The sequence below is a fragment of the Prenolepis imparis genome, unplaced genomic scaffold (assembly GCF_030444845.1).
Source record: "Prenolepis imparis isolate NDT839.2.m4 unplaced genomic scaffold, iyPreImpa1.0 SCAF_4, whole genome shotgun sequence".
NCBI classification, from domain to species: Eukaryota; Metazoa; Arthropoda; class Insecta; order Hymenoptera; family Formicidae; genus Prenolepis; species Prenolepis imparis.
Genome location: NW_028141162.1, coordinates 18,620,724 through 18,645,764, shown reverse-complemented (window position 1 = coordinate 18,645,764; position 25,041 = coordinate 18,620,724). Strand labels below are relative to the sequence as shown.

Here is a 25,041-nt window from a genome sequence, read left to right as displayed (position 1 = left end):
TGAAAAGAAAATTATAATTAATCGATAACATCTTATGCATCTGTTATATTGGATGATTGCAAAAGTTCGTGCCCGATTTGAAGTTATTACCACCATCTATGCAAATCGGGCACGAACTTTTGCAATCATCCAATATATTTATTTAAAAATATTTAATTTTATTAATATATATTTATGTTTAAATTGCAAGAAACTGCAGGTCCTGCTCGATTTCTGCCGCGAATTTGCTGTCAGATTGTGTTTGACAGATCTGCTTAGTTTTTGCCGCTAATTTGCTGTCAGATTGTGTTTGACAGATCTGCTCGGTTTCTGCCGCCAATCTGCCATCAAACGTATTGTGCAGATCTGTTCGATTTCTGCCGCCAATCTGCTGTCATGTTATGTCAGCAGAATCTGCTGACAAAACACAAGCTCAATGCGGACGCAGTTGATGTCAATCTGCCGCAATACTCTGACTGAATTTGCTGCCAATCTGCCGACATACTGCTAACATTTTGCTTACATGGGCAGTCATTCCGCATGTCAAAGTCTGATATCTCGATCATTTTACGGTTGTTGATTGACTGTCAAGGGAAAAGAATAGTTTTCGGCGTTTTTTAGAAGTGTATTAAAGAGATCTTAAGTGTTATTTTATGCAAATATGTTTTTATTTAGAAATGGCATCTAAAAAAAATAGCGTGTGTTTTCTCGCCTCTGACGTCACGATGATTCCGACATGGTCGGCAAGGTACCAGGAGCCTTAAAATTATATTCACGTTGATAATAGATTTGAAGATATTGAGTCAAACAAAAAAAATAAAACGAAACAATTTACATAAAAAAAACAAAATAATTTGTATTAAAAATAAAGTTAAATAAAATAATGTCATAGTATACAATAAAAATAATTTGTACCAAAAATATTAAAATAATAAATTGAAACTAATAAACTAAAAAGAACACACAATATTTAAAGAATTTAATTTTATATTATTTTTATTATTTATTATATTCATAGTCCCCTTGCCTTTCTGCTTAGGATGGACTTCCGGTTACAATTAATCACTATTTTCTCCATACATATGTATATAAACATTTATAAACTATAAAATAAACTAAACTATAATAATCTCAAGTAAACTGAATTTGAACCTAATACTAAAACTAAAAGCAATCTCTCTCCCTCTCTTTCTCCCTCCCTGTTTTCAATGTTAACTAAAGTTTCGGCTTTCGACATTTCTAACTTCCAAGAACAACGTGAACAGGGTATGTAGAGCTTCCAATCTAGCGTCTTCTCGCGTGGGAATATCTAAAAGATTGCAGACCACATCGATCAGATGTGGCAGATCGCAATCGAGCTCCGATAGATCCAACTGCAACTCGTTGAGCTTATCCTCGACCTGCGGTGGCCATTGCTGCATCAAATTGTCGATATCTGGCATCGCTCGATTTAGATGGACGGCCGGTAGATGTTTGCTTCTATGCAACTGATTCATGTCATCGATCCACTTGTCAATCGACTTGACATTTCTCTCGGCATCCTCGATCCTTTTGACTACCGCCTGTCTGGCGGCTGCTCCGGCGCTTCTCGAATGACTACGAAGTTGCAGATGCAAGACTGCAGGATCGGATTGTTCGGTACAGGGTTCGTCCAATACCGTCAGACCGATCTTATCCTCGATGCCGTCGGGCCTCGGCACTTTTATGAAGGCATCTATGTCACCGACCGCCGGTATGTAATCGGGGATAAATGGTATCAATTTGTAGTTTAGCTCGATCTTTTGCGGGGTGTACCTATGATGACCGATGAAATAAATTGTTTAATCGAGAGAAGAACAATAATGATGGGTTCTTACTTTTAAAACCAACAAATCAACGTAGAATGTTGATAAGACGACAACTCATCATCAACGCAGTTATTTTGCTGAACGCGGCCATTGGCTCGAAAATTCTGCGCTGTTTATTAATTTATTAATTTTATTATTTTTATTGTTTATTATTATTATTTTTAGAAAAACAAACGCAACAAACTTGTTCTTAAATTTTTTTTCTATTTAATTTGAATTTAATTTGGACGTTTCGGTCCTTTCTTTGGACCATTTTCAGCAGATTTAGCAAAAAAAAATCATATAGCGCTGAAGTAAACCACCCTCATATTTTTAATGGGTAAAAATCCTATATAACCCTCGGTTTCTCTCCAGGAGTCGAGAATCTTTCTGAAGATTTTCCTGACGTAAAAAAACGAACGTCCTGTCTTCAGCGATAAAAATGCACATAATAAGTAGGATAAAAACGCGAATAATTCGCACTTGCCTCATTATGTTATGAAATAGTTCTTTGACCTCTGTCGATGCTTCCAGATTCTCGAATTCCTTAGGATCGTACAGATCAATCGATTTTGCCACATTGGTACTCTCTATATCATCATCATCGCTCTCTTCACTGTCTGAGGGATCGCTGCCAATTTCCAGCGATTTCTCGAAGCCGACCTCGTTGTTTGAGTATCTATTCATGTTCGACATATGGAATATAACGATAACATATTCTAGTCTTTAAAATAAGCACATAAATTAAAATATATTACCATACGTATACACACATGTAAATCTATATTTTACATCTATAAATCATATCTATATCTATACGGGGTGTGTAATAAAAAACGTCGAAATCCCGTAATATCTCGAAAAATATGTTTTATAAAAAATGTTTCAGATAAAAAAAATGTAGAGTTTAAAAGGATCTATTTATTAAAGGTACATTACACTAGCAGTTATTTTCTCTTAAAGACAACCATGTGTTTTCTTTATACCAATTAATTTCTCTCATTATTTTGGTGTATAAAAGTATTGAAGTAGATCATCGGAAAATGAATATTTTATGAAATATTTCTAGCTATACCCTATCTTTTTATATTAAATATTACGAGGAATCAATTTATAATTTAAAATATATATTTAAAAATATGGTAATTCCATTGAAAAAATTCATAAGATAACTTTGTCCTGATCCTGGCGACGTCATCTAAAAATTGATAAGACCAGTAAATAAATCTTTTCAAACTTTACAATTTTTGTCTAAAATATTTTTTATATTTTTCGAGATATTCCCGGGTTCCGACTTTTTTATACACTCTGTATATTTGTACGAAAAAAGAGAAGTCACTATTGCAAAATAATGATTGCGTATAAGTAGAAAATTAATTCAAGTAATCTTATAATCGGCACGTTTGCTAATAAATTCATCACCGGCCTCAATATAATTGTTGCGCAATTTACATTGCAATTTTACCTTCTAAATTCATGTTTCCTGCTATGTGGCGAGTTATCTTCCAATCTGTTCGAGCTAGTATCGTTTTTCCCGCTTTTCCTAGAACTCACGGGTCTGTGGTTTACGGGGCTCTTAATCTCTTCAGCGTTGCGTACCACGATGGCCTCGTCGAATTTACCGAACGCCGGGAAATCGCTCGTTCTCTCGTCCTCCTCGTCGCTGCTGTCTCTGATGTCCATGCTTGGAGTCGAGGAACGTCCATCGAGGCGTCCTTCGACGATCGCCCTCAGGGTCTGTATGATGACGAGTGCGGATATAGACCAGAACGCGAATCGCACAATTGTCTCACAATCTCATGTAAATTTACGATCGCTAAATTACGTCGAAAAGGAAAAAAAATACTTTGCCTGCGGCATTACACCTGTATCGCGTTGACAGCTGGTGGGGATTTGTTTTCCTAACGTCGCCATAGTTTCATCGATCGGCACTTTAACTGAGAAATATGTATAAACACACATTATATTATTTTTTATTTATTTCGTAATGGCTTTGGATAGCTGCCAGTTTTTGTAGCTGTTCTTTTGTGTAAAGTTAAGAGTTAGAATTATAATTTTAAATCACATCTAATTAATTAATTATTAATACATTAAATAACTCAAAGAAATTTAATAAAACAAAACAAATACAAAACCAATGACGCAAATCATATTAACTAGCCTTGTACTTGGATTGGATTTAATTAAATTTAAAAATTCAAAACTTATTAAAATTAATAAAATCTATTAAAATTAATAAAACTTATTAGAATTAAAATTAAAAATCTAAAAATTTGAAAAGTTTAAAATTTAAAACTGAAAATTTTGAAAATTTAAACATTTGCAAACTTGAGAATTGAAAAAAACTGAAACTAAAAAAGTAACAAAACTAAAGAATTAATAAACTAAAAACTATACTAAACTAAATTGACAAAATAAAATGTAATTGATCTAATCTAAACTAAACTAAAACGCGTCATCAATTCATATACTTATATGAAAGATGAAAAATAACAAATAAAAAAATTTTTTTAATCTGTTTTCATATATGAACTTTTTTTTTCTTTATTATTAATGTTATCTTTTTGATATCCTTTTCCTTTTTAATGTTATTTCTTTTCCTTCATTTCTTCCCCGGTCTCAGTCCCTTTTCTTTCTTTTTCCTTTTCTTCTTTCTTCTCGCACACATTATACAGAGTGTTATTTCTAAATAAGTGCGAAAAATTTTAGGAGATGATTCTTTGTCGAAAATTAAAAGGGATTCTTCACATAAACATATACTCCTATATACCTATATCCTTCCCTTGAAAAGTTACACTTCTCCAAAGGGAGAGTTAAAAATTAGGTTTTTATTTTTTTTCTTGAAAACTGAATTTACGAAAAAAATTAAAGAAATAATTTCTAAAGGAAAAAATTTCTAAAGGAATCAAGCTTTCTAACGCATATTTTTTAAATGATCACATTCCGTTAAAAAGTTCTAATAAAAAATTGAATGTAGAGGTTAGTTTATTCATCCCCTTATTAAAAAAATATTATTAAATTACCTTTAATGTTCGACAAAGAATCATTTCCTAAAGTTTTTCGCACTTATTTAAACACCCTGTATATTTTATATTTATATTAAATTCCAGGTAGCAAATGCACGTCATTTGATGTCTAAATGACGTGCGCTTGCTATCTGGAATCAGCCGCTTATTATATAAAATTGGTGTAAGTTTACTTCGAGAAAATAGATAATATTATTGATATGGTTACAAATCGAGATTAAGTTTTTGTTTATAAAAGAAATCTCAAGAAAGAGAAACAAGAAAAATAGAGCACTTATACCGCAAAATAATAAACGGCTCAAATAATAATAATAATTTAATTCGATTATATTAATATATGATAAATAAATTAATAAAATACAAATGATAAAAATATTAATAATAATATAAAAACACTTAAAAAATATTTTTTTTCTTTCTTGGTATAATCTTTTTTATCTTTATGTAATCCCGATCTTTCGTAGAAACAATTAATATCTATTTGTCTTAAAAAAGAAAAGAAATTCTAGTTATTTTGAAAAAATGATTCCTTTTGAGTTCTCTTTATCGCTAATACCAATAAATGGTTGTATTGGTCGTTTTAATCGAATTATTCGATCTTTACACATCCAATGAAAGATATATCGTGTCCACAGTGATAAGACTGGATTCCATTTTATGACAGACAATACAGACAAGTGTAATAAATTGTTGAGCGATTAAAGAGCTTGCGTATGTCGTTATCTATCCGATAACGCACACGCCGAAAGGGTTAATCGTCATTAAAAACGTAGAAGCAATCAGTAAGAATAAGAATTCACGAAGCCGTATAATAAAGCATTTATTAACGTTTGTTATAAGCTGATCGCAAACACACGTATGTACATACATATGTATATATGTATATACAGGATGTCCCAAAAGTCCTGCAATAGTTAAATATCTCGAAAACAAAGGCTTTTAGAAAAAATTTTCAAATAAAATTTATAGGGCTTTAAGTGGCGCATTAAATAGTAATGTTAGTGTGACTATAAATAGCATCGTGTTAAGGCCATGTGAAATTTACTTTGAAATTTTTAAACGAAAATCCCTCTATTCTTGATTGCACATTCTTGTAGCTTATCTCGAGAGAGCTTTTCACACTATAATAAAGTATTTTTTCATTCAGTGCTTTTTGAATTATAATGCTTGAAGTTTACAGTATTTTGACATAAAATACAAAATATCTTGTAAAATATTTAGTTTTCATATTTAATCTTAATACTTTTATGCATAAAATAATATTAGACAAATTAATTGATGTAAAGAAAATAGTTATTTTTAAGAAAATGTATACAATTTGCAACATATTTTTTCTTAAAAACAATTATCCGTTTCCTTTACATCAATTGATTGGTCTAATTATTCTGTGCATAAAAGTATTAAAGTAAGATTACCGAAAATTGAATGTTTTACAAGATATTTTGCATTTTATGTCAAAATACTGTATTTTTCAAGTTTCATGTAACTCGAAAAATACTTAACAGAAGAAACTTTATTATAATGTTTTGAAAAGCTCTTAAGATAAGCTACATTAATATGTAATCAAAAATAGGGGTTTCCATTTAAAAATTTCAAAGTGAATTTTATAGTTATACTAATATTACTACTTTAATTTGCCACTTTTAAAGCCCTACAACTTTTATTTAAAACATTTTTTTCTAAATGCATTTGTTTTCGAGATATTTGACTGTTGGAGGACTTTTGAGACACCCTGTATATAATTCCGCGTATACAAATATAATATCCACACCGTCACGACATAGAAAGATTGATAAAAAAATATGAAAGGCAAAATGTCGAAAGGAGAAAAAATAAAGGCATATAGCGCGCATCGCGTAAAAGACGATATAAATGGTAACAAGGAAAATAATAGTAAAATTATCAAAAATGTGCTATAATTGTATAATATAGTATCAAAAAAAAGATACGAGGACCACACATTTCCCTCCCTTCTCTCGCGCAAGAAAGATATTATCGTCTCTCATACAAGGTGGATGCAATCTTAAATTTCAAAAGATTTGTTCGTTTTGACGACGATATTAACGTTTTATTTTAAATGATGATTGTGCTTTCTTTTTATTTTTGCTATATCGGATACTTTCCGTAGACGTGACCACTCCTGGTGCGTCTTATCAACCATTCCCGAGATGTCGCTTGAGAAGAGGGATAATTCTTAACTTGCGTCTTCTGAGAATGTTGAGGATAAATAGAGCGCACGCTGCAATTTGAAGTTTTCGAATCTAAAAAAAAAAAGATTAATTTTTGACGATTGAGTCTGACAAATATATTTTCAACAAATATTTTTTGACAAATATTTGCATGACTACTAATTGTTATATATAATATAATAACAATTGTGTGTGTATTATGTTATTATTATTTATATTATAATTATTAATTAATTATTATTTTTATATACATATTATAATTATTTTTATATATACATATATATATATATATTAATTATTATATTATTAATATAATTATTTATTATCATTATCATTATCATCATCATCATCATCATCATCATCATTATCATCATCACCATCATTATCATCATCATTATCATCATCATCACCATTATTATATTATTATTAATATTATTATTCATTATAAATTATTCTTACGTCGTGACATTCTGCATTTTGAGAAAGCCGGATGTGAAATATTTTGCTCCTTAAGAACGATGTCGTGCGATGAACTGATCAAATCGCAAGTGTGAAAGTAATTTGTTAAGTTCAAGTTTGCAGTTTTCGAGTACCAAAGAGGCGACGGATCATTCTTAAAAGCCGTGGAAATCCTGAATTTAAGGAATATGAAAAAAAATAGAGAAGAGGAATAGAAAAAATTCTTAATCAAATCCTTACCTCTCTTTTTCTCTTATATAATTGTATAATAAAATTAATATCAAATAATTAGTTTTTAATAAATTAAAATTTTATTACTTTTCGAACAACAAAAACTTACATCTCGATGTCACTGATACCGTGATTCGACGTCTCGTTCTTGGGGGAATTCCCGGATAGAATCATAAATGCAAAGAGGAAGCCGCAAACGGTGAAAAGTACAAAAAATTCTGCGGCTGGATGCTGCGGCGTAAGCATCTCCGAATTCGTACTGTCAAGATTTTCCTCTGCTGGCGTGAACCACGTAAATTCGTGGAAAATAAAGTCCTAAGATATATGTATAAAATTGTAAAAATAAAGGTTGGTGTTACACACATTAAATATACACACAGATAAAAGTTGGCATAACTTGCCAATATTCTCTTGCCGGTTGATCGAGATAATAAAAGGTATATGAAATAATATATGGACAATTATATGTATATATAATATATATAATATTAATTAATAAATATTAATCGCGTTAAGAAGTTTTTCGCTTAATCTTGTTGTTTTTTTTTGGGGGGGGGGGGAATATTTAATGTGCCTTCAACCAATTTAGTCCAATTATGATTATATAGGCACTCTGATCACTTTTACTTTTCAATGCACTTATACGATCTTATACACTTTGTCCAATTAGTATTTCAATTTTCAATGCACTTATAATCTTGTTGTTGTCAATAAAGGGTTAAGTGTAAAAAAAAGAACGTACTCGTAGAAATATAAAAATTTGCCAGACAATCAATTGTATTAGATAATAAATATCACCCAGATTATCCATCATTGATCGCCGTTTATCGATTAATCTTCTCAAGTCGATTTAAACCTTTATTTCGTTTCGTCAAAAATATGTACGATTTTCTGTCCTGTCATTTCATGTCAAGGGAAAACATAATTAAAAAATCTGGACCAAAGTTATTCGCGAATCGAATCGACAGTCACAGTTTTTTGTTTAAATCACACAATTTTACTAATTGCTAATTGCATCCCCGTTTGATATTTGATTTTTATATAATGATTTTTTTATATTGTATACATTCTATTCTCATATTTTAAAATATACTGTTGCTGGCAAAGCCTTTAATAAATTAGTTAACATTAGCATAAACTTTATTTAGTGCAGTACTGTGTGACTAACTCTTTAGTTAATTTAAAAAAAAATAATTATTACAAAGATAGATTTGTTTTTTTAAAATTAATTTCTTTAAATTAATTTTTTTAAAAATTTATTTAAAGATATTTGTATTTCTTTGATATATACATAATATAATTCAAAATAAGACGCAATAATATTCTATTTGCTCACTCTAGCATATATTCTGCGGGTGATGTGTTAGATATCATTATTATTATGCACATATGTACGTAAGAGGCGGACCTTGGACGGTATACGATGGCATAAAAATCGCACTTTTATGCAAGTTGATACAGATATTATACATACCTGTATCCGTCGATTGCGCGACAGCGTTAGTGATTGGGGGGAATAAAGAGGAAATCAAAATCAAAATTAATATTATTAAATATAAATATAATTAAATATATTAGTAATATCTTTCCTTAGATTTTTCACCAATCATTTTCTCTCTCGCTTTTTGTTATAATTAAGAAATATAATAATAATTTGCAAACAATTTTAATGCAAATATAAAATAAAAAAATATAAAAATATAAGTAAAATTTATATATAAATATAGAGATATAGCATATTGTCATATCTTAATCTTAACAGGCAAATATTTAAAAATCACGTGGTTTTAGACAAAAATGCATCAAGCAAGATAAGGTTTCGAGGAGAAACGTAATATCTTGATCTAAAATTGTCTTTGGTGTTTTTTCAAGGTCATTTAAAGGTCAATCTAATTTTTTAAAATAAAACTATTTTAATTTTTTACATAAATCGATTCCTCGCAATGTTTATTGGCACAAACAGTTATAAAGGTAGAATAAAATTGAAAGGTAGTAAAAAATTGAATATATAATTTAAGAGATATTTTATATTTTATAATTTGGCATTAATTTTACATAAACTAAAATAAAATATCTCATAAAATATTCATTTTTCGATGACTTTATCTCAATAATAAAATAATAATAATAATAAAATATAATAATAATAATAATAATAATAATAATAAAAGATCCTCTTTTCAAGAAACAAAGTTTCTCGTAAATTTCCTCGAGCTACATCTTGTTAATCGATAGATCAATTTACTCATCGTATTTGCGATGTGTTTAAATAATTCGCGTCTTATTTCTTGTGGATGAACTCATCATGTTGGATTTCGCAAATTTTTATGAACATGCTAACCTCATAAATTTTTATGAAGATGCGTACTTGCACTATATTATTCGTTCACGTAAAAAAATTCCAACGATATTTTGACATCGTGATCTTTATGACTTTACGATTTCGGTTTCGTTTTTTCTTTTTTTTTTAGATAAAAACAATTCCTACGCCAATAGATACTTTGAGTGAATTAAAGCGTGCATTTGTCTGTTCTTTACAGCATTCAGTTGCGTAATTGATTACTGCAATGGCCATCAGACTATTTTTATATATCTTGAAATTATTAATTAAAGAATACTAAAATAATACTAAAATAATAATTTCTAAGATTGTATACTAGTGCTTTGTACTAGTACTACTGTCTCTTTTATTTTTATCCAATCCAATGAAACGGGAATCGCCAATTTTTTTTAGACAATATTGGTTTTAGACATTATTGTCATCTGTGTGTCTCAAGTTTCTATGCAAAGATATCCTTGAGGATATATTGTCAAAAGACAATCTACTGTTAAACCGGTTTATTGCTCGTTACAACATGAAGAAGAGATGAAAACCGAAGCATATGCGATGAGAACAAACTAGAGAATAAAATAGTATCTAATCGGCGAAGGATAACTTTATCCGACTTGGCGCGGATTTCTTGACCAATCCGCGACTAAGCGACACAGATCTCGAGAACCTCGTTCTCGAATCGTGTGTGAATGCAGGAATGCGTATCGGTATCTTTATCTTTATATCGTCGCCCGGGATTCGTGCGCGTGAAGATGTTCTCGTAAGTGAAATTGTGTTTCCTGGGTTATTAGACGGATCGCTATCTTTGTTGAAAGCAACAACGAGACTTTTACTAGTTATTCACTGAACTTGGAGTTACTTAATTATTGACTGAACCTTGAACGAAGAAAAATCTCTTGAAATTTGTAATAAAAGCGTGAATATTAGTGATAGAAAAAAAAATTAGTGCGCCAGATTTAAAATTGCGAGTGAATAATTGTGTAGGTTTTTATGTGTTAAAATCGTAATATTGCACTACTTTATAAAATTTTATAGATACATTTTATTTTTGTAAATAAAATATAAATTGTAAATTTTATAAAAGAAAAAAAGATTGATGTGATCTCTTTCAGATGAAGCAATCGTGAAATCATTAGTTTGAATGAGCCAGTATCTTATCGCGAAGTATTCGCGAGTGAAAATAGGATAAAGATTGCCAGTCAAATCCTGGCTTGATCATTATCAGTAGAAGTCCGAGGTGGTTTTTAGCGCACGATTTAATTAGCACTCTGTCGCTAGGGAGAGACTTCAATATATATTTCTTGAAGATTAACCTTTATTTTCTTTCGTGTTTCTTATTTTTTTGTGCAACTTGCAATGGCAAAGACGGAAAAGAAAGAAGATAACATTTACGTAAGATATTTTAATTATGTAAGATATTTTTAAAAATTATGTATAAAATTTATTTAAATATTGCAAATTGTCTTTTAGAAACAAAGTGGATATACCAATGAGGCATTCCAACTGGACGGTTTTGATTCTCACGAAAATATTCCGCCCGATTATAAAACAGCGACACATCTTGACAAGCAGCAGGAACATTCCGAAGGCTCAGTGCGTATACCGTATATATTACCATATATATATATCTTAAGATAATAAAAAAATACATAGTTATAAATTGATAAAATACAAATTGTTCTAGGCGGTCGCTAAAGAAGCCGAATGGGGAGGTAGACTACAATTTCTAATGGCTTGTATAGCCACTTCCGTTGGGTTGGGAAACGTATGGAGGTTTCCATTCACCGCGTACGAGAATGGCGGTGGTGCCTTTCTAATACCTTACATTATAGTCCTGATTCTGGTCGGGAAACCGTTTTACCTCTTGGAAGGATTACTGGGACAATTCACCAACAGATCCTGCGCGAAAACATGGTACATGACACCGGCCATGAAGGGTGAGACGATTTGTTTTACCCAAGTAAAATTAAAACAATGTTCGTTTGTTTATGGTAGATTTAACACTAACATATATAAATTCTCAAAATAAAAATTTATAAAAACTAAGATAACTTAATCTTAAGATCTCTCTAAAAATTACTAGAAAAACGAAAAGAGAGATTGTTGCAATAAAAAATACTGAGAATATTATAAATGTAGGAAATATTGCGAAAAAGATCTCAAGAACTTTTTTTATACATTCAAGAATTAATTTTATAATAGACTTATTGGGGTGTAGGTGTGCGTGATGTGTATGTGTAGGAGTGTGTGATTCTGTGAATTTTTCAAATAAAATTTATTTTTTTTAATCCTGAGGAAACATTGAGGTTATGTAGCACATTGGATCTCTGTTTTCAGGTTTAGGCTACTCACAAGCCTTTGCCGCGTTCTGTGTCGTTTCGTACTACTGCGCCCTGATGGCATTGACCTTGTACTACTTGGTAATGAGTTTCCAGTCTGAGTTGCCGTGGTCAGTCTGTCGCACGGAATGGCAAAATTATTGTATTGATGCTTCCTCGAACGGCAGTATCTCCGAGACTCGTAATGTTACCGTTCGAAGTTCCGCAGAGCTGTACTTCAGGTTTAAGAATAAAACAATATTTTTTCTTAGTCCTCTTTCAAACGCGTTGCTTTATATTAAAAAAAGAGGAATAAATCTGGAACCATTTCGTTTGATATTTCTATAAAATTGTTGATAACTTTTAGCAATTTTAAAATGGGAGGGGAGCTAAATCTTTCCAACTACACTCTAACTTCTCATTAATCTTTTTCTTACTATTACAGGATATGTTTCCGAAATACTTGGACAAAATAAAGAAAAGGTTTATATATATGTATTGTATATCTAGAGAGCCTCAAGGAGAAAGAGAGAGAGGCGACAATGGATCATGTGACCAGTCATTTCGTGATTGGCTGGCATAATATGTGCTGATTTGGACATTGTTTTGCTGATTTGGAGCTTGAGATTCTCTAATATATATCTATAGCCAAAAAGAGGTTGCGAAGTTATAATAAAACAAAGTTTATGTTAACGTTATTATATTAAGTAATCATAAATAAGCACTGAACTCATATAAGAAGATACCCAAAATCGCACAGTCACTCATTTTTACTATGGGTGCGTATATAAACTTTTTTCATTATTTCGATGTGAAGAATACGTCTGAGAAATTGTCCAAGTATTTCGTAAACACCCTGTATAATTTTAGCTTAAGAAGCTTATTTTCTACTTTAGGGAAAATTCAATCAATGACAAACATAATTTTTTAAAATCCTTGCGTGATTTCAGGAAAGTAGTGTTGCAAGAATACGAGTCGATTGAGAGCGGCATCGGCACGCCGTCCTGGCAACTGGCAATATGTCTATTTCTTAGTTGGGCTTGTATCTTTGGAGTGCTATTCCGCGGCGTGAAGAGTACAGGCAAAGCCGTTTACTTTCTCGCATTATTTCCTTACGTCGTGATGCTTGCTCTGTTGATCAGAGCCATCACCCTAGAAGGCGCCGTCAACGGCATTCTCTTCTTTATTACACCGAAATGGGACGCCCTGTGGAAGCCTAAAGTCTGGTACGCCGCTATCACACAATGTTTCTTCTCATTGTCGGTCTGCTTCGGCCCGATCATCAGTTACTCGTCCTACAATAATTTCGGGCACAGAATAGACAGGTAAGACAATCACTGTATCTTAAAATTTAGGGATTTACGTTTCCTGAATTTTCTACTTGGGAATTTTCTCTTTATACACTCCATTGTTAGACATACTCGATATGACTTCCCTTAGTTACACGAGCAATGTTAAAACGATGATAGTCTTTCTCCCATACTCGCTTTAGCATATTCATTGTCACTGATTCTACAATTGTAACAATGCGATTTTTAAGGTGATCCAGGGTTGTGGGCAATAGTGGCATATACACAGTATTCTTAATGTATCCCCCTGAAAAGGAAAAGTCGCACGGCGTAAGATTCGGTGACCTAAAGGGCGAATAAAGCACCAAATCATAAAATATCATATTTTGGGAGGGGGGGGGGGAGACGTTAAGAATATTGTGCCGCCGTTGTCTACAGCCCTGAATGAACCCAAAAATTACATTGTTACAACTGTGGGATCAGTGACAACGGATATGCTAAAAGTATGAGAGGAATTTGACTATCGTTTGTTGCTCGTGTAACTTAGGAGACACAGCATTGAGCACTTATAAGATAAGAGACAAAACTTTGACAGTTTTTCTTTTGGTTGTATTTATAAATTTCAAAAATATAGTCATCTGAAATTGCATGAATCATTTTCAATGAGAGAGTTCCATTAGAGTATACGTCCACACACATCGATCGATGCCTAGGGTAACCAGTACGATTGATCAGAGAGTCCTAATGTTCAAATGGCTAATTAGCAATGTGGGCTATCGGATTCCTTTCTTTTGAATAATTATACTGTATATTGTATTTTATTGTTTAATAATATTATCCACCTTCCTCTAGTTTTTAAAAAGTTCGTTCAAAGACAGGCTAATGATGAAAAAATGTGCTCTCTATTATATTCTATATTGTATTTTATTTCATTTCAGAGATGTAATGATAGTGACAACGTTGGATACGTTTACCAGTTTAATGGCTGGTTGCACTATTTTCGGTATCCTCGGTAATCTAGCTCACGAGATGGGCACGACGGATATCTCCAAGGTGGTCCGCGGCGGCACCGGATTAGCCTTCATCTCGTATCCGGACGCTCTCTCACGCTTCACTTTCATGCCGCAGCTGTTCTCCGTGCTGTTTTTCATCATGCTATTTGTCCTTGGTATAGGAAGCGCCGTCGCGTTGTGCGGCGCGGTATTTAGCATCTTTTGCGATCATTTGCCCGGAGTGAGGCAATGGTTACTGGTACTTTTCATTAGTTCCTTCGGCTATGTCGCCAGCCTCATCTACATCACTCCGGTATGTTAAATTAAACGCACATACTTGCTCTCAAATATTAAAAATATCGATTATATATATATGTATATATATATACAATATATACATACACTTACACACACACACAGGGTGGTCAATGGTTCATAACATTGGTCGATTACTACGGCGGAACCTTCGTAGCAATAATTGTCGGCGTTCTTGAGATGATGACTATTTTCTGGGTGTACGGTTTGTCGAATTTCCTTGACGATATGGAATTTATGCTGGGTAAGAGACCAGGTATCTACTGGCGATTGTGTTGGTTTTTAATCACACCCTTGCTCATGATCGTCATATTGATCTACACGTGCGCAACTTACGAGCCGCTTTTGTACGATGGCCTACGATTTCCTGATTATGCTTACGGTCAGTAAAAGTTTTTTAGTATTGTAAGCTCACTTTGGACGATATAACTCAATTTATAAAATATGCTGTGTACATTTAATTCTTCAAATGCTTTTTTCTGCTATTGCACTGCATATATACAATGTTAGGGAGAAATTCTGTCATTATAAATTGTCTAAAGTAGGTTTCACAATCGTTACGCTTATTGTTAGTGACATGCACGAAATTTTTCTATTTTTTTATATAGGAATAGGATGGTTTTTACTGGCTCTAGGCGTATCTCCTATAGTCTATTGGGCCAGCTATAAAATTATCAAAAACAAAATGTCGTCCTTTACGGAAGTAAGTATTTATATATACAGGGTGTCCCACAATTAATAGTAAAAAAGAGAGGCATATTCTACAAGTAAAAAGAAGGTAAAATTGTCTTATAAACATATGTCCGGAAATGCACCCTTTTTTTTATCTGTAGAATTTTATTATTAATTCTGGGACACCCTGTATATATATGTATATATATACAAGTGTTTTTTTTTGTTTTTTTAATTAATACATATAATCAAATATTTTTGAACCTATGATTATGATGAGAAAATATTTTATATAAAAATTGAAAAGTTTTAAGGGGGAAAAACGATAATTTTGATTTTTAATTAAGGTTATTTTTCAAAGTTATTTGAAGGTTAATTTAGTTTTCTTAAATGGAATTATTCTAATTTTTTGTAAATATTTTTATTTCTTGCAATCTTCGGCATAAAACATTTTAAAGGAAGATTAACCAAAAAATGAATAGTTTACGAGATATTTTGTACTATAATTTGTGTGTGTGTGTGTGTGTGTGTGTGTGTGTGACATAATTTTACATAAACTATAAAATATCTCGGAACATATAATAATAGGGCAACTGTTAGTTGCAAATTACATACTTTTTCGTAAAACAACTGTTTTCTTTGCACCAATTGATTCTTTTTATTATTTTATGTAAAAATATTGAAGTAAAAACTAGGTTGATTTTTAAATAACCTTGAAAAATGATTTAAGTTAAAATTCAACATTATCAACTTTTTGCTCCCTTAAAACCTTTCAATCGTACAACCTTTTGTATAAAATATTTTCTCGTTACAGCCGCATAGATTTAGAAATATTCGACTATATTAAAATAAAATACCTTCTATATATACATATATATATATCAAATTATATTATTTTATATTAAAGAAAAATCAATGTTGGAAACTAATTCTTAAAATTTTAACACATTATAGTCTGTCAAAATGGCATTTCGACCTTCTAGTAAGTGGGGACCTAAAAATCCAAAGATACATAGAGAATGGGAAGCGTTTACGACAGAGAAGAAATTAATAAAAGTACAGAACAGTCCGATAAAGACATTTTTTAAATAAAAGAACTAAGTTTTATTTACTGTTCCTCTTTTTTTTTTTAATTAATGTGAGCTTTTATACTATATCTATTAGCTAACATAATATAATTAAAAAAATAAATCATGCCATGTATGCGTGTGTGTGTATGTGTGCGTGCGTACGCGCGTTTGCATATCTTTCTTTATACATATTGTACATAATGTATATTATATCTATTTTTACAAATTATATATTTATCTATTACATTTTGCACACACACACACACATACATATATAGGGGAAAGTATGTCATAAATCGTACCGTTCGTTAAATCGTACCTTTACTGTATTCTCAAGCGATTCGTTGATGAGTGACGTTCATAAATTTATTTTGTGTGATTTTGTGTAATATTCGGCACCCTAACAATCAGCTATCACATTGAGAAAAATAAGCAATTAAACTTATTATTAAAGCATTTTTTCATCTTATTTAATCCTGTATATAGAAGCGTTGAAAAATTGGCAAAATGTTTTAAGATTATTTTTTTATTCACAAAGACAAAGTAATAAAAATTCGATAAAACATATTATTAACTTTTTCTTATATCGTACTGGTACGATTTACTAAATTAATTTTTTTTACTTAGGCATTAGTTTTTTTCTTTATATTTAGATGGACAACTAAAGAAAATATTACAAATTTTATAATTAAATTGAGATAATACTTATTTATATTTTTGTGTGATACAAAAAATATTTTTGTTAAATTTTTGAAGAGAATTTATGATTATAAATATGATATTCTTATAGATATGTTTTGTTGCAGACTAAGAACTTTTATAGAAAATAAAACTTTATTTTTGTTACAATTTTTAAATTTTATTGTTAAAGGTACGATTTAAAAACTCATGGATACAATTTAGCAAACTGATATTGTAAATCGTATCAAATTAAGAATTTTTTAATTTATGATATGAAACAATGATAAATTAATGTTAATGTTTGGCGTATATCGTTGACAAAGAAAAAATGAATAAAAAATTTTGTCATTTCTTTGATAGTTTTATTGCAACATTATAATATTTACCTTAGGGAGTACGATTTAGCATACTTTCCCCTATATATGTTATACAAGGTGTCCCATTTTAACTTATACACTCAAATATCTCAAAACCAAAGCATTTTCAAAAAAAATGTTTCAAATAAAAGTTGTAGGGTTTCAAAGGGACTATTAAAAGAAATATTTAAATTTTGGGCTCAGGGCCCATTTTGGGCCCAATAAAACCCAAGTCAATTTTTTAATTAAGAACTCCTACTTTTTATTACGGATTCGTATTCTAAACGTAAAAAAAATACATAACTTTTGTTCTTAGTCATTTTTCGCTAAAACCCTTCCAACGGTCCCAAAACGTCGATTAAAGTTTTAATATTCTAATACAATATGGTATGTTGATTTTTTTTTCGAGGTATTAAATTTAAATCAAATAGATTTGTATTATAAAGTTTTGTGCTGATAATTTAATAGTTTAACAGAATTTCGAGGAAAACCATGTTGGGCCCAATAAGGCCCTAGTCGTTTTCTTTAGAAACATTTATTTTCAATTAATTGTCTATTTTAGCCTGAGTTCTTACTTTTTCCAGTTTAGTAGATGAAAATTGGAGCGGAGGGCCCAATAAGACCCCAATTGTTCTCTTCACATAAAAACATTTATTTTCAACCATAAGACCTCAATTAAATTGTTCAAATTTTTATTATTTTTGCAATGTATCTTCTTCTTCACGTGCCATGCCCGTCTATTCCGGACTTAGGCGACTTCTCTTTCATATATGGTACATGTGTTGCGCATGTGGATTATACACATTGTATATGGGACCTACAGTTTAAACGCCGGTTCCGAACGGCCATGATCTTTGTTTACCATTTTTAGAGAAGTGTACTAGGCAAGGTATACTCTCGGTGGTTTGCCATTGCCTTCCGAGAGGAGAACGAGCGAATATAATTTTTGGTCTTACCGGGAATCGAACCCGGGACCCTTGGCTCTATAGATCATGCTCGCACTCTATAGACCACGCTCGCCCTCTATTTAATGTATTTAATTGCAATGTATGCAATTATAAAATGCATAAAAATTCAATATTTAAATCTCTTTAACAGAAAATATAGACAAAAAAATAGAAAATCTCGCCTTCAACGGCTGGATTAACGGTCGATTTAACTTTAATCATTACCGTTAACAAATCTTGCTTTTTTTTCATCAACTATACTGAAAAAATAAAAGATTGACTCTTGAATAGACCAGTGACAAAAAATAAATGTTCCCATGTTAAGAAAACGACTAGGGTCTTATTTTGGACTAACATGGTGTTTTTCTCGAAATTCTGTCAAACTGTCAGATTATCAACACAAAACTTTATATTTATTTGTTAAATTTGATATCTCGAGAAAAAATCAGCATACCACATTGTATTAGAATATTAAAACTTCAATCGACGTTTCGGGTTCCTAATTAAAAAAATTTTAATTTAAAATTTGGGTCCCGGGCCCAAAATTTAAATGTTTCTTTTAATAGCCCCTTTGAAACCTTTTACAACTTTTATTTGAAACATTTTTTTTAATGCTTTGGTTTTGAGATATTTGAGTGTATAAGTTAAAATGGGACACCCTGTATATGTATATGTATAATGTTTTACACAAGATGTGCATTTTTACTTGAAATTCTTCAAAATAAAATATTTTAAAAATATCTTAGCACCTGATAATAATTAGAGTAAAAGTATATAACAAAATGTGCTCAAATATTGAAAATACAGATCGTGTCGTTTGATTTAACTTTTCGAATTACAGGCACGAATACGTTATATAAAATGTTACCGTCTTATTAATTATGTACGAACGTAATTACAAGTCGCCAATCATATAACACAAGATCTGGACAACCTAATTTATAAATTTTAACTGGTATATATAATTTCGTTTTTTAAATCGGTACTTCTTTATATGTGTGTTTAAAATTGTACTAGTTTATTATACCTAGATTGGAATCTAGCCGAATAAAATATATTACAGAAATCCGCTCGACTGTTTTTATTACATTTTAAAATTTCTATTACTCTCACTCGATAATTGAAAATTTGTCATCTCGATAAATCATTTCTCGTTTGTTTGTACTTGAAATAAAGAAAATTACAATGATATTATGCAACTAATTGGTGCAGTAGACATTGGTACGTGAAATTTTACATATATATATATATATATTGTATACCCTACTAAAAAAAAAAAAGAAACACTTTTATATCCTAAATATTAGGCTATTTTCAAACCGCTAAAACTCGGCGAAAAATCATCGTAGACTAAAAATTAGAAAAGCTGAAATTTCAAGCTTTAAAATTAGAAAATGATGAAGCGTGAAATTTCAATTTTAATTTGAAATCGATGGTTTAAAAAAATTTTTTATCTATTCGCTCTGTGCTTTAAAAAAAGAACACATTGTTTTGTTCCTTAAAGTTACGTATTTTTGACACTCTGTGCTGCTCGATAAAAAAATTTATCTCGAAAAATTCTATTCAAGTTCCATAAACTACAACAGTTTGCCTACAAAACGCTATTTTTAAAATTTTCCTACGATTTTTTTTGACTGAATTACACGATTTTGTAACTAAATCTGTATTTTTTTTAAAAATGATGTCGATATTCGACGAAAAATCATTGTACATAGACAAAAAATTAAAAAAGCATTTTGAAGCTTGAAGATTCAATTTTAAATTTGGTTGTTGGTGTGACTCGCTGTTGGTGAAATATTAAAAAAAAAATTTTATTTTTCTTGTTCTTATATATTATAAATACATGTACAGGGTGTCCCAGAATTTAATCGACTTTAAATTGTGGGAGCATATTTTACAAGTGGAAATAAGAAAAAAATGTTATATGAAGTTTGACTAGAAATGCTTTATCATAAAGTTTAGATTCAAAAACCCTGCACTAATCCTATATAAAATTGAATCTTGATAAAATTAGCTGGTTTTTTATATATATATAGCTTATGATCTGCTAAACAAAAATTATAATAGGGGGGTGGGGGGCTCAAAGATAAAATAGACAGTTACTGATTTACAGCCAGTAAAACATGATGAAAAACTCGAGTTGTTTAACTGGCTGTAGCTCAATAACTATCTATTATTTAACTTTGAGGCTATTACATCTTTTGTTCAGCAGGTCATAATAATAAGCTATAACATATAAGCAAACCAGCTGATTTAACCGAAATCCAATTTCACATAGAATTAGTACGGGGTTCTTTGTACTGTAATAAGTTTCGTATTACATCTTGTTACAGAATGCCATTTGGATTAGTCATTTTTGTATGGACAAATCTTAACAGGTGTGAATCTTTTATAATCAGATAATATACGCGCGATATATAAGCGTGGAAAATTTCAACATCTATGTTAAAAATTACCTTTTATTATTTCCGTAAAATTTCCCAATGCACGCATCATCATATCTGTGTTTCACATTTTCTTCCTGTATTCGTAATTAAAAAAAAGAATTACTTTACTTCGGAAAAACGACATTTGGTTAAATAAATAAGTTTTTTTTAAAAGTAAATTTTGATATTAATGACAATTAACTACAATACTTTCATTTGCAATTGCATGAAAAAATATATCAAGAAATATATTTTCTATTATGTCATATATATTGGTGAAACAGACGATTAAACGTCGCAAAAGTAAAAATAGATGAAAAAAGAAAAATTATAATAATATACACATAACAATAATAGTATATTATTACATAATACATTACACAAACAGGAAAATTTATGCAAAAAACAAATGAATAAATAAAAGATGTGATAGATAAAAATTACGGAAGATTGATTGCAGATTTACAATTGATCCATCTATTAGAATGCCATTTGGAATTAGTTTTGCAACAGTTTGGACAAACCTGGAAGTATTTAGGGAAGAGGGAGAAGCAGAGAAAAATATTTTATTGAGCATTATTACTATGATTAACAAAATGAGTCGCGCGCGCTTTAATCTGATGACAGAAAAAATTGCGTTGTTGTGTTGCTCAGATCCTTATACACGCGTTGCATGTTTTCTTTAAGCAGTTTATCAAAGACTGCCGGCTAGCTAACAAGACGCGTGCAGAATTTCGAAAAAAGAAAGTTAAGCGGTGGATAATATAATCTGCGTGAATAAGAGTCGATTGCGTTTCATTGTCAGCCTGAAACAAGAATATGGAACACACAAAGGTTTGGACATATATTATGAAAATAAATATATAAATATATAAATATATATATATAAAATTTTACGTATGCTATTATTTATTATAAAATTATGAATCATAATTTTTTACTATATCGTATATTAGTGTAAAAGTGTGAAAAATGTATGAATAAAAAGACCTTTTTTTCTTACAAGAAGAAAATAATATTCTTTTAAAGAAAATAATCTTTATCTTTATCTTTGTTATAATATTGACAATAAAGATAAGGTGAGATGATTTATATTAACTGGAAAGTTTTTAATGTTTTAATAAATATTGTGTAATTAGTTAATATATTGTATGTAATTTAGTATATTACATGTGTATGTGTGTGTGTGTGTGTAAAATATAATAAAATATTATTTTTTTCTATTTTGATATAATTAAAATTAAAGATATATAAAACATATATGTAAATATATGTATACATATATATATATTATATATATATATATAATATATATGTATATATTTTTTATATGTATGCTTTATATTTTTAATTTGATTTATATATACATATATATGTATATGTATATAATATCAAAATAAAAAAATAATATTTGAATTCTGTAATATTTTAATTATACATTTTTATTTTAATATATAAAATTGGAAATGTGTATATTATCTCTCTCTTTGATTTATGCGTAAACAATACTATGTCAAAACTGTAAATTTAAAATTTCTTACAAACGAGATGAGAGTTTCAATACTTGGAACATTAATTCATTCACGATTAATCTTTGTCTGTATATAACAACGGCGCGATTTTATTTGAGCGGATAAATATGAATGTTTGCAGAGATGATGCGTTTGTCATTTGATCACGTACGCATTCTCATTTTACTGTCGTTTTGTTAAACAGTCATTAATCATCACCGTTTAACTGACAGCTTGTATCTCGAAAAAATCCTTGTAGTTAAATATTCTTGTTGGAAATTAAAATTCATAAATATACTTATCCCTTTACGGTATGATAATATTTGTATAAGACTTGAATTTAACAAGTTGCTTGGATTTCTTTTTCAAACTGAAAAAAAACCTCAAAGTCAAATCTGAATTTGGCTGTTCTTCCGAATGGGACACTTCGAGTTGAGGGCAGCCCTTTTGCGTACTGAAAGTAGATACCAAAATAACGTATTATATAAAATTTCAATCGCGGCAAATTATTTTTTCAAATGTTTTTATTTAAAAAAATTTTCTTTAAAAATTTTCTTTAAAAAAATTGGACACCGCACGTGCGAAAATCCACGCGCTGCCTACCGATGGGGAGGGTGCGGGAGGGGGACCGAAGGCCCCCTTGCACCCCAACGTGTGTGTGTGTGTGTGTGTGTGTGTGTGTGTGTGTATACATACGTTTCTGATATGCGTGGATCTGTCCAATGGCGTGCAGCCCCCCGTAGGGGGGGGGGGGGCGGAACTCACTGCATCCACGCATGTACTTTGCAAGATGAAACGAAGTTCACTCAACACCTAACATTGATATAATGTACCTAATCCTGAAGGATTACAATCCATTTATGACAACACCCAGATATTTATTTATCCCTGCTCTTGGAAAGAATTCTCTGCTTTAACCAAAAACACAAACTGATAATTACAAAGTATTCTCTGCTTTAATCAAAAACACAAACTGATAATTATAAAGTATTCTCTGCTTTAACCAAAAACACAAACTGATAATTATAAAGTATTAATACTGTTATTGAGTTTAATTGAGATTTTACTTTTAGGTAAAAACTGTTGAAAAAATGATTTGCCGCGGCTGAAATTTTATATATTACGTTATTTTGGTATCTACTTTCAGTACGCTAAAGGGCTGTTCCGAACTCGAAGTGTCCCATTCGGAAGAATATCCCTGAATTTTTTATGGAAAGGATTTAAAAAGACGAACACTTTCACACCTCAAACGTTTTTTTAAAGATTTTTCAAATAATTGTAATGGTTTTTTAAAAATTGGCCTTTTTCGAACTTTGACTCTAAATAACTCCTGAATGGATCAATGTATCAACTTCTGATTTATGTAAAAAATTTTCTTTTTTTATGCCCTTTCAAACGGCATAGTACAATGTGGAAGATTTCATTTAAAATTTTTGAGTTGGGGTCCCCCTGGGGCAACTCTTGAGAGGACAACTCCCGCAATCCCCTTAAAAGAGCAACCCCTCGAAACACGTTTCGCGGTATTTCATAATTTTGAGCAGTTTCCAAAATATAGGAGGTGAGGACAGATTTTTATGAACACCCTGTATATTGGAATAATTGTGACACACACGTTAAACTATCCGGATAACCAACAACATATCGTTGTGATGTCATATATCATATCGTAAAGAACAATCTTATAATTTTTTTGAGAGCAATCTGATTACACACAATATGTGTTACAATCAAAGAGCGTAAATAATTTATATATGTTTTATGGCTGGTATCTGTATTATGAAAAAAATCATCAGATAACAAATATGTAATTAATTTCTCAGAATTATGTCATTGATACGAGCTGAACAATATTTTCCAGCCATCTATCTTATTAGCCGGCGGATACCGGAGTACTCTGCGTTGATACCACTGCTTGCGTTGATACCACTGCTTTAAGTTAATAAGTATAATCAGTGCCGTAACTAGGCAGGGGCAACAGGGGCACAGGCCCAGGGCCAAGAACAAAGAGGGGGCCTTGAAATGAAACTGAAAAAAAAAATTGTTCAAATATAATAATATTTTCAAATTTTTAATTTTAAATTGGAGAAGAACGATTATCCAATTTTTCCATAATTTTCGATTGAATATAATATTGTTAAAGATATTAATTATGATGATATAATCAATTAATTTGCTGCACTAAAAACCAGAAAAGTGCAATAAAAATAGTTATTTTTATTTAGAAATATGAAATAAATATGAATGATCTTATATATATCTTATCTTATTTCTTGTGTACACAAAAATTATTTATAAACTATTGTTACATCGTTTTCGTTTTATTATTATTGTTCCCCCAAAATTATTAAGGGATTGAAAAATAAAACCTTGCCCAGGGCACATAAAAAGCTAGTTACAGTACTCTGCGTTGATACCACTGCTT

The 25,041-nt window shown here is 30.6% G+C and overlaps 3 protein-coding genes across 5 annotated transcripts; 1 reads left to right on the top strand and 2 right to left on the bottom strand.

The window, feature by feature from the left end:
* Positions 1 to 158: 158 nt before the first annotated feature.
* On the bottom strand, positions 159 to 3,965 carry Ift46 (intraflagellar transport 46). Of its 2 annotated transcripts, none has more exons than XM_083036234.1 (4): positions 3,657 to 3,742; positions 3,271 to 3,542; positions 2,293 to 2,484; positions 159 to 1,773 (listed from the first exon to the last, which is right to left on the bottom strand). In XM_083036234.1, the coding sequence occupies exons 1-4, from the start codon at positions 3,717 to 3,719 to the stop codon at positions 1,191 to 1,193; spliced, it is 1,110 nt and encodes a 369-aa protein (XP_082892360.1). In that variant the 5' UTR covers positions 3,720 to 3,742; the 3' UTR covers positions 159 to 1,190. The 2 variants fall into 2 exon arrangements, with proteins under 2 accessions (XP_082892360.1, XP_082892361.1); XM_083036235.1 differs by having other exon boundaries at positions 190 to 1,773; positions 3,671 to 3,965.
* Positions 3,966 to 6,424: 2,459 nt separating this feature from the next.
* On the bottom strand, positions 6,425 to 9,117 carry LOC145934943 (uncharacterized). The gene is made up of 4 exons (XM_083035859.1): positions 8,453 to 9,117; positions 7,820 to 8,025; positions 7,480 to 7,652; positions 6,425 to 7,092 (listed from the first exon to the last, which is right to left on the bottom strand). The coding sequence occupies exons 1-4, from the start codon at positions 8,522 to 8,524 to the stop codon at positions 6,938 to 6,940; spliced, it is 606 nt and encodes a 201-aa protein (XP_082891985.1). The 5' UTR covers positions 8,525 to 9,117; the 3' UTR covers positions 6,425 to 6,937.
* A 1,495-nt stretch (positions 9,118 to 10,612) lies between these two features.
* Positions 10,613 to 17,154, top strand: LOC145934940 (sodium-dependent nutrient amino acid transporter 1). Of its 2 annotated transcripts, none has more exons than XM_083035855.1 (10): positions 10,613 to 10,802; positions 11,155 to 11,434; positions 11,513 to 11,635; positions 11,727 to 11,979; positions 12,380 to 12,602; positions 13,311 to 13,685; positions 14,588 to 14,954; positions 15,062 to 15,338; positions 15,565 to 15,659; positions 16,583 to 17,154. In XM_083035855.1, exons 2-10 carry the CDS (start codon positions 11,399 to 11,401, stop codon positions 16,718 to 16,720), a joined length of 1,887 nt encoding a protein of 628 aa, XP_082891981.1. In that variant the 5' UTR covers positions 10,613 to 10,802; positions 11,155 to 11,398; the 3' UTR covers positions 16,721 to 17,154. The 2 variants fall into 2 exon arrangements, with proteins under 2 accessions (XP_082891981.1, XP_082891980.1); XM_083035854.1 differs by having other exon boundaries at positions 10,613 to 11,022.
* The last annotated feature ends 7,887 nt before the right edge of the window (positions 17,155 to 25,041 follow it).

Coding starts and splice junctions, on each gene's coding strand:
- Ift46 (XM_083036234.1), bottom strand. CDS start 3,719: ATGGCGACGTTAGGAAAACAAATCCCCACCAGCTGTCAACGCGATACA. Junction 2,485..3,270: donor AGGAAACATGAATTTAGAAG/GTAAAATTGCAA, acceptor GAACATGAATAG/ATACTCAAACAACGAGGTCG. Junction 1,774..2,292: donor CTATTTCATAACATAATGAG/GCAAGTGCGAAT, acceptor CGGTCATCATAG/GTACACCCCGCAAAAGATCG.
- LOC145934943 (XM_083035859.1), bottom strand. CDS start 8,524: ATGATGGATAATCTGGGTGATATTTATTATCTAATACAATTGATTGTC. Junction 8,026..8,452: donor AAATTTTTATATTTCTACGA/GTACGTTCTTTT, acceptor CATATATCTTAG/GACTTTATTTTCCACGAATT. Junction 7,093..7,479: donor AAAATGCAGAATGTCACGAC/GTAAGAATAATT, acceptor TTTTTTTTTTAG/ATTCGAAAACTTCAAATTGC.
- LOC145934940 (XM_083035855.1), top strand. CDS start 11,399: ATGGCAAAGACGGAAAAGAAAGAAGATAACATTTAC. Junction 11,435..11,512: donor AGAAAGAAGATAACATTTAC/GTAAGATATTTT, acceptor ATTGTCTTTTAG/AAACAAAGTGGATATACCAA. Junction 15,339..15,564: donor ATTTCCTGATTATGCTTACG/GTCAGTAAAAGT, acceptor TTTTTTATATAG/GAATAGGATGGTTTTTACTG.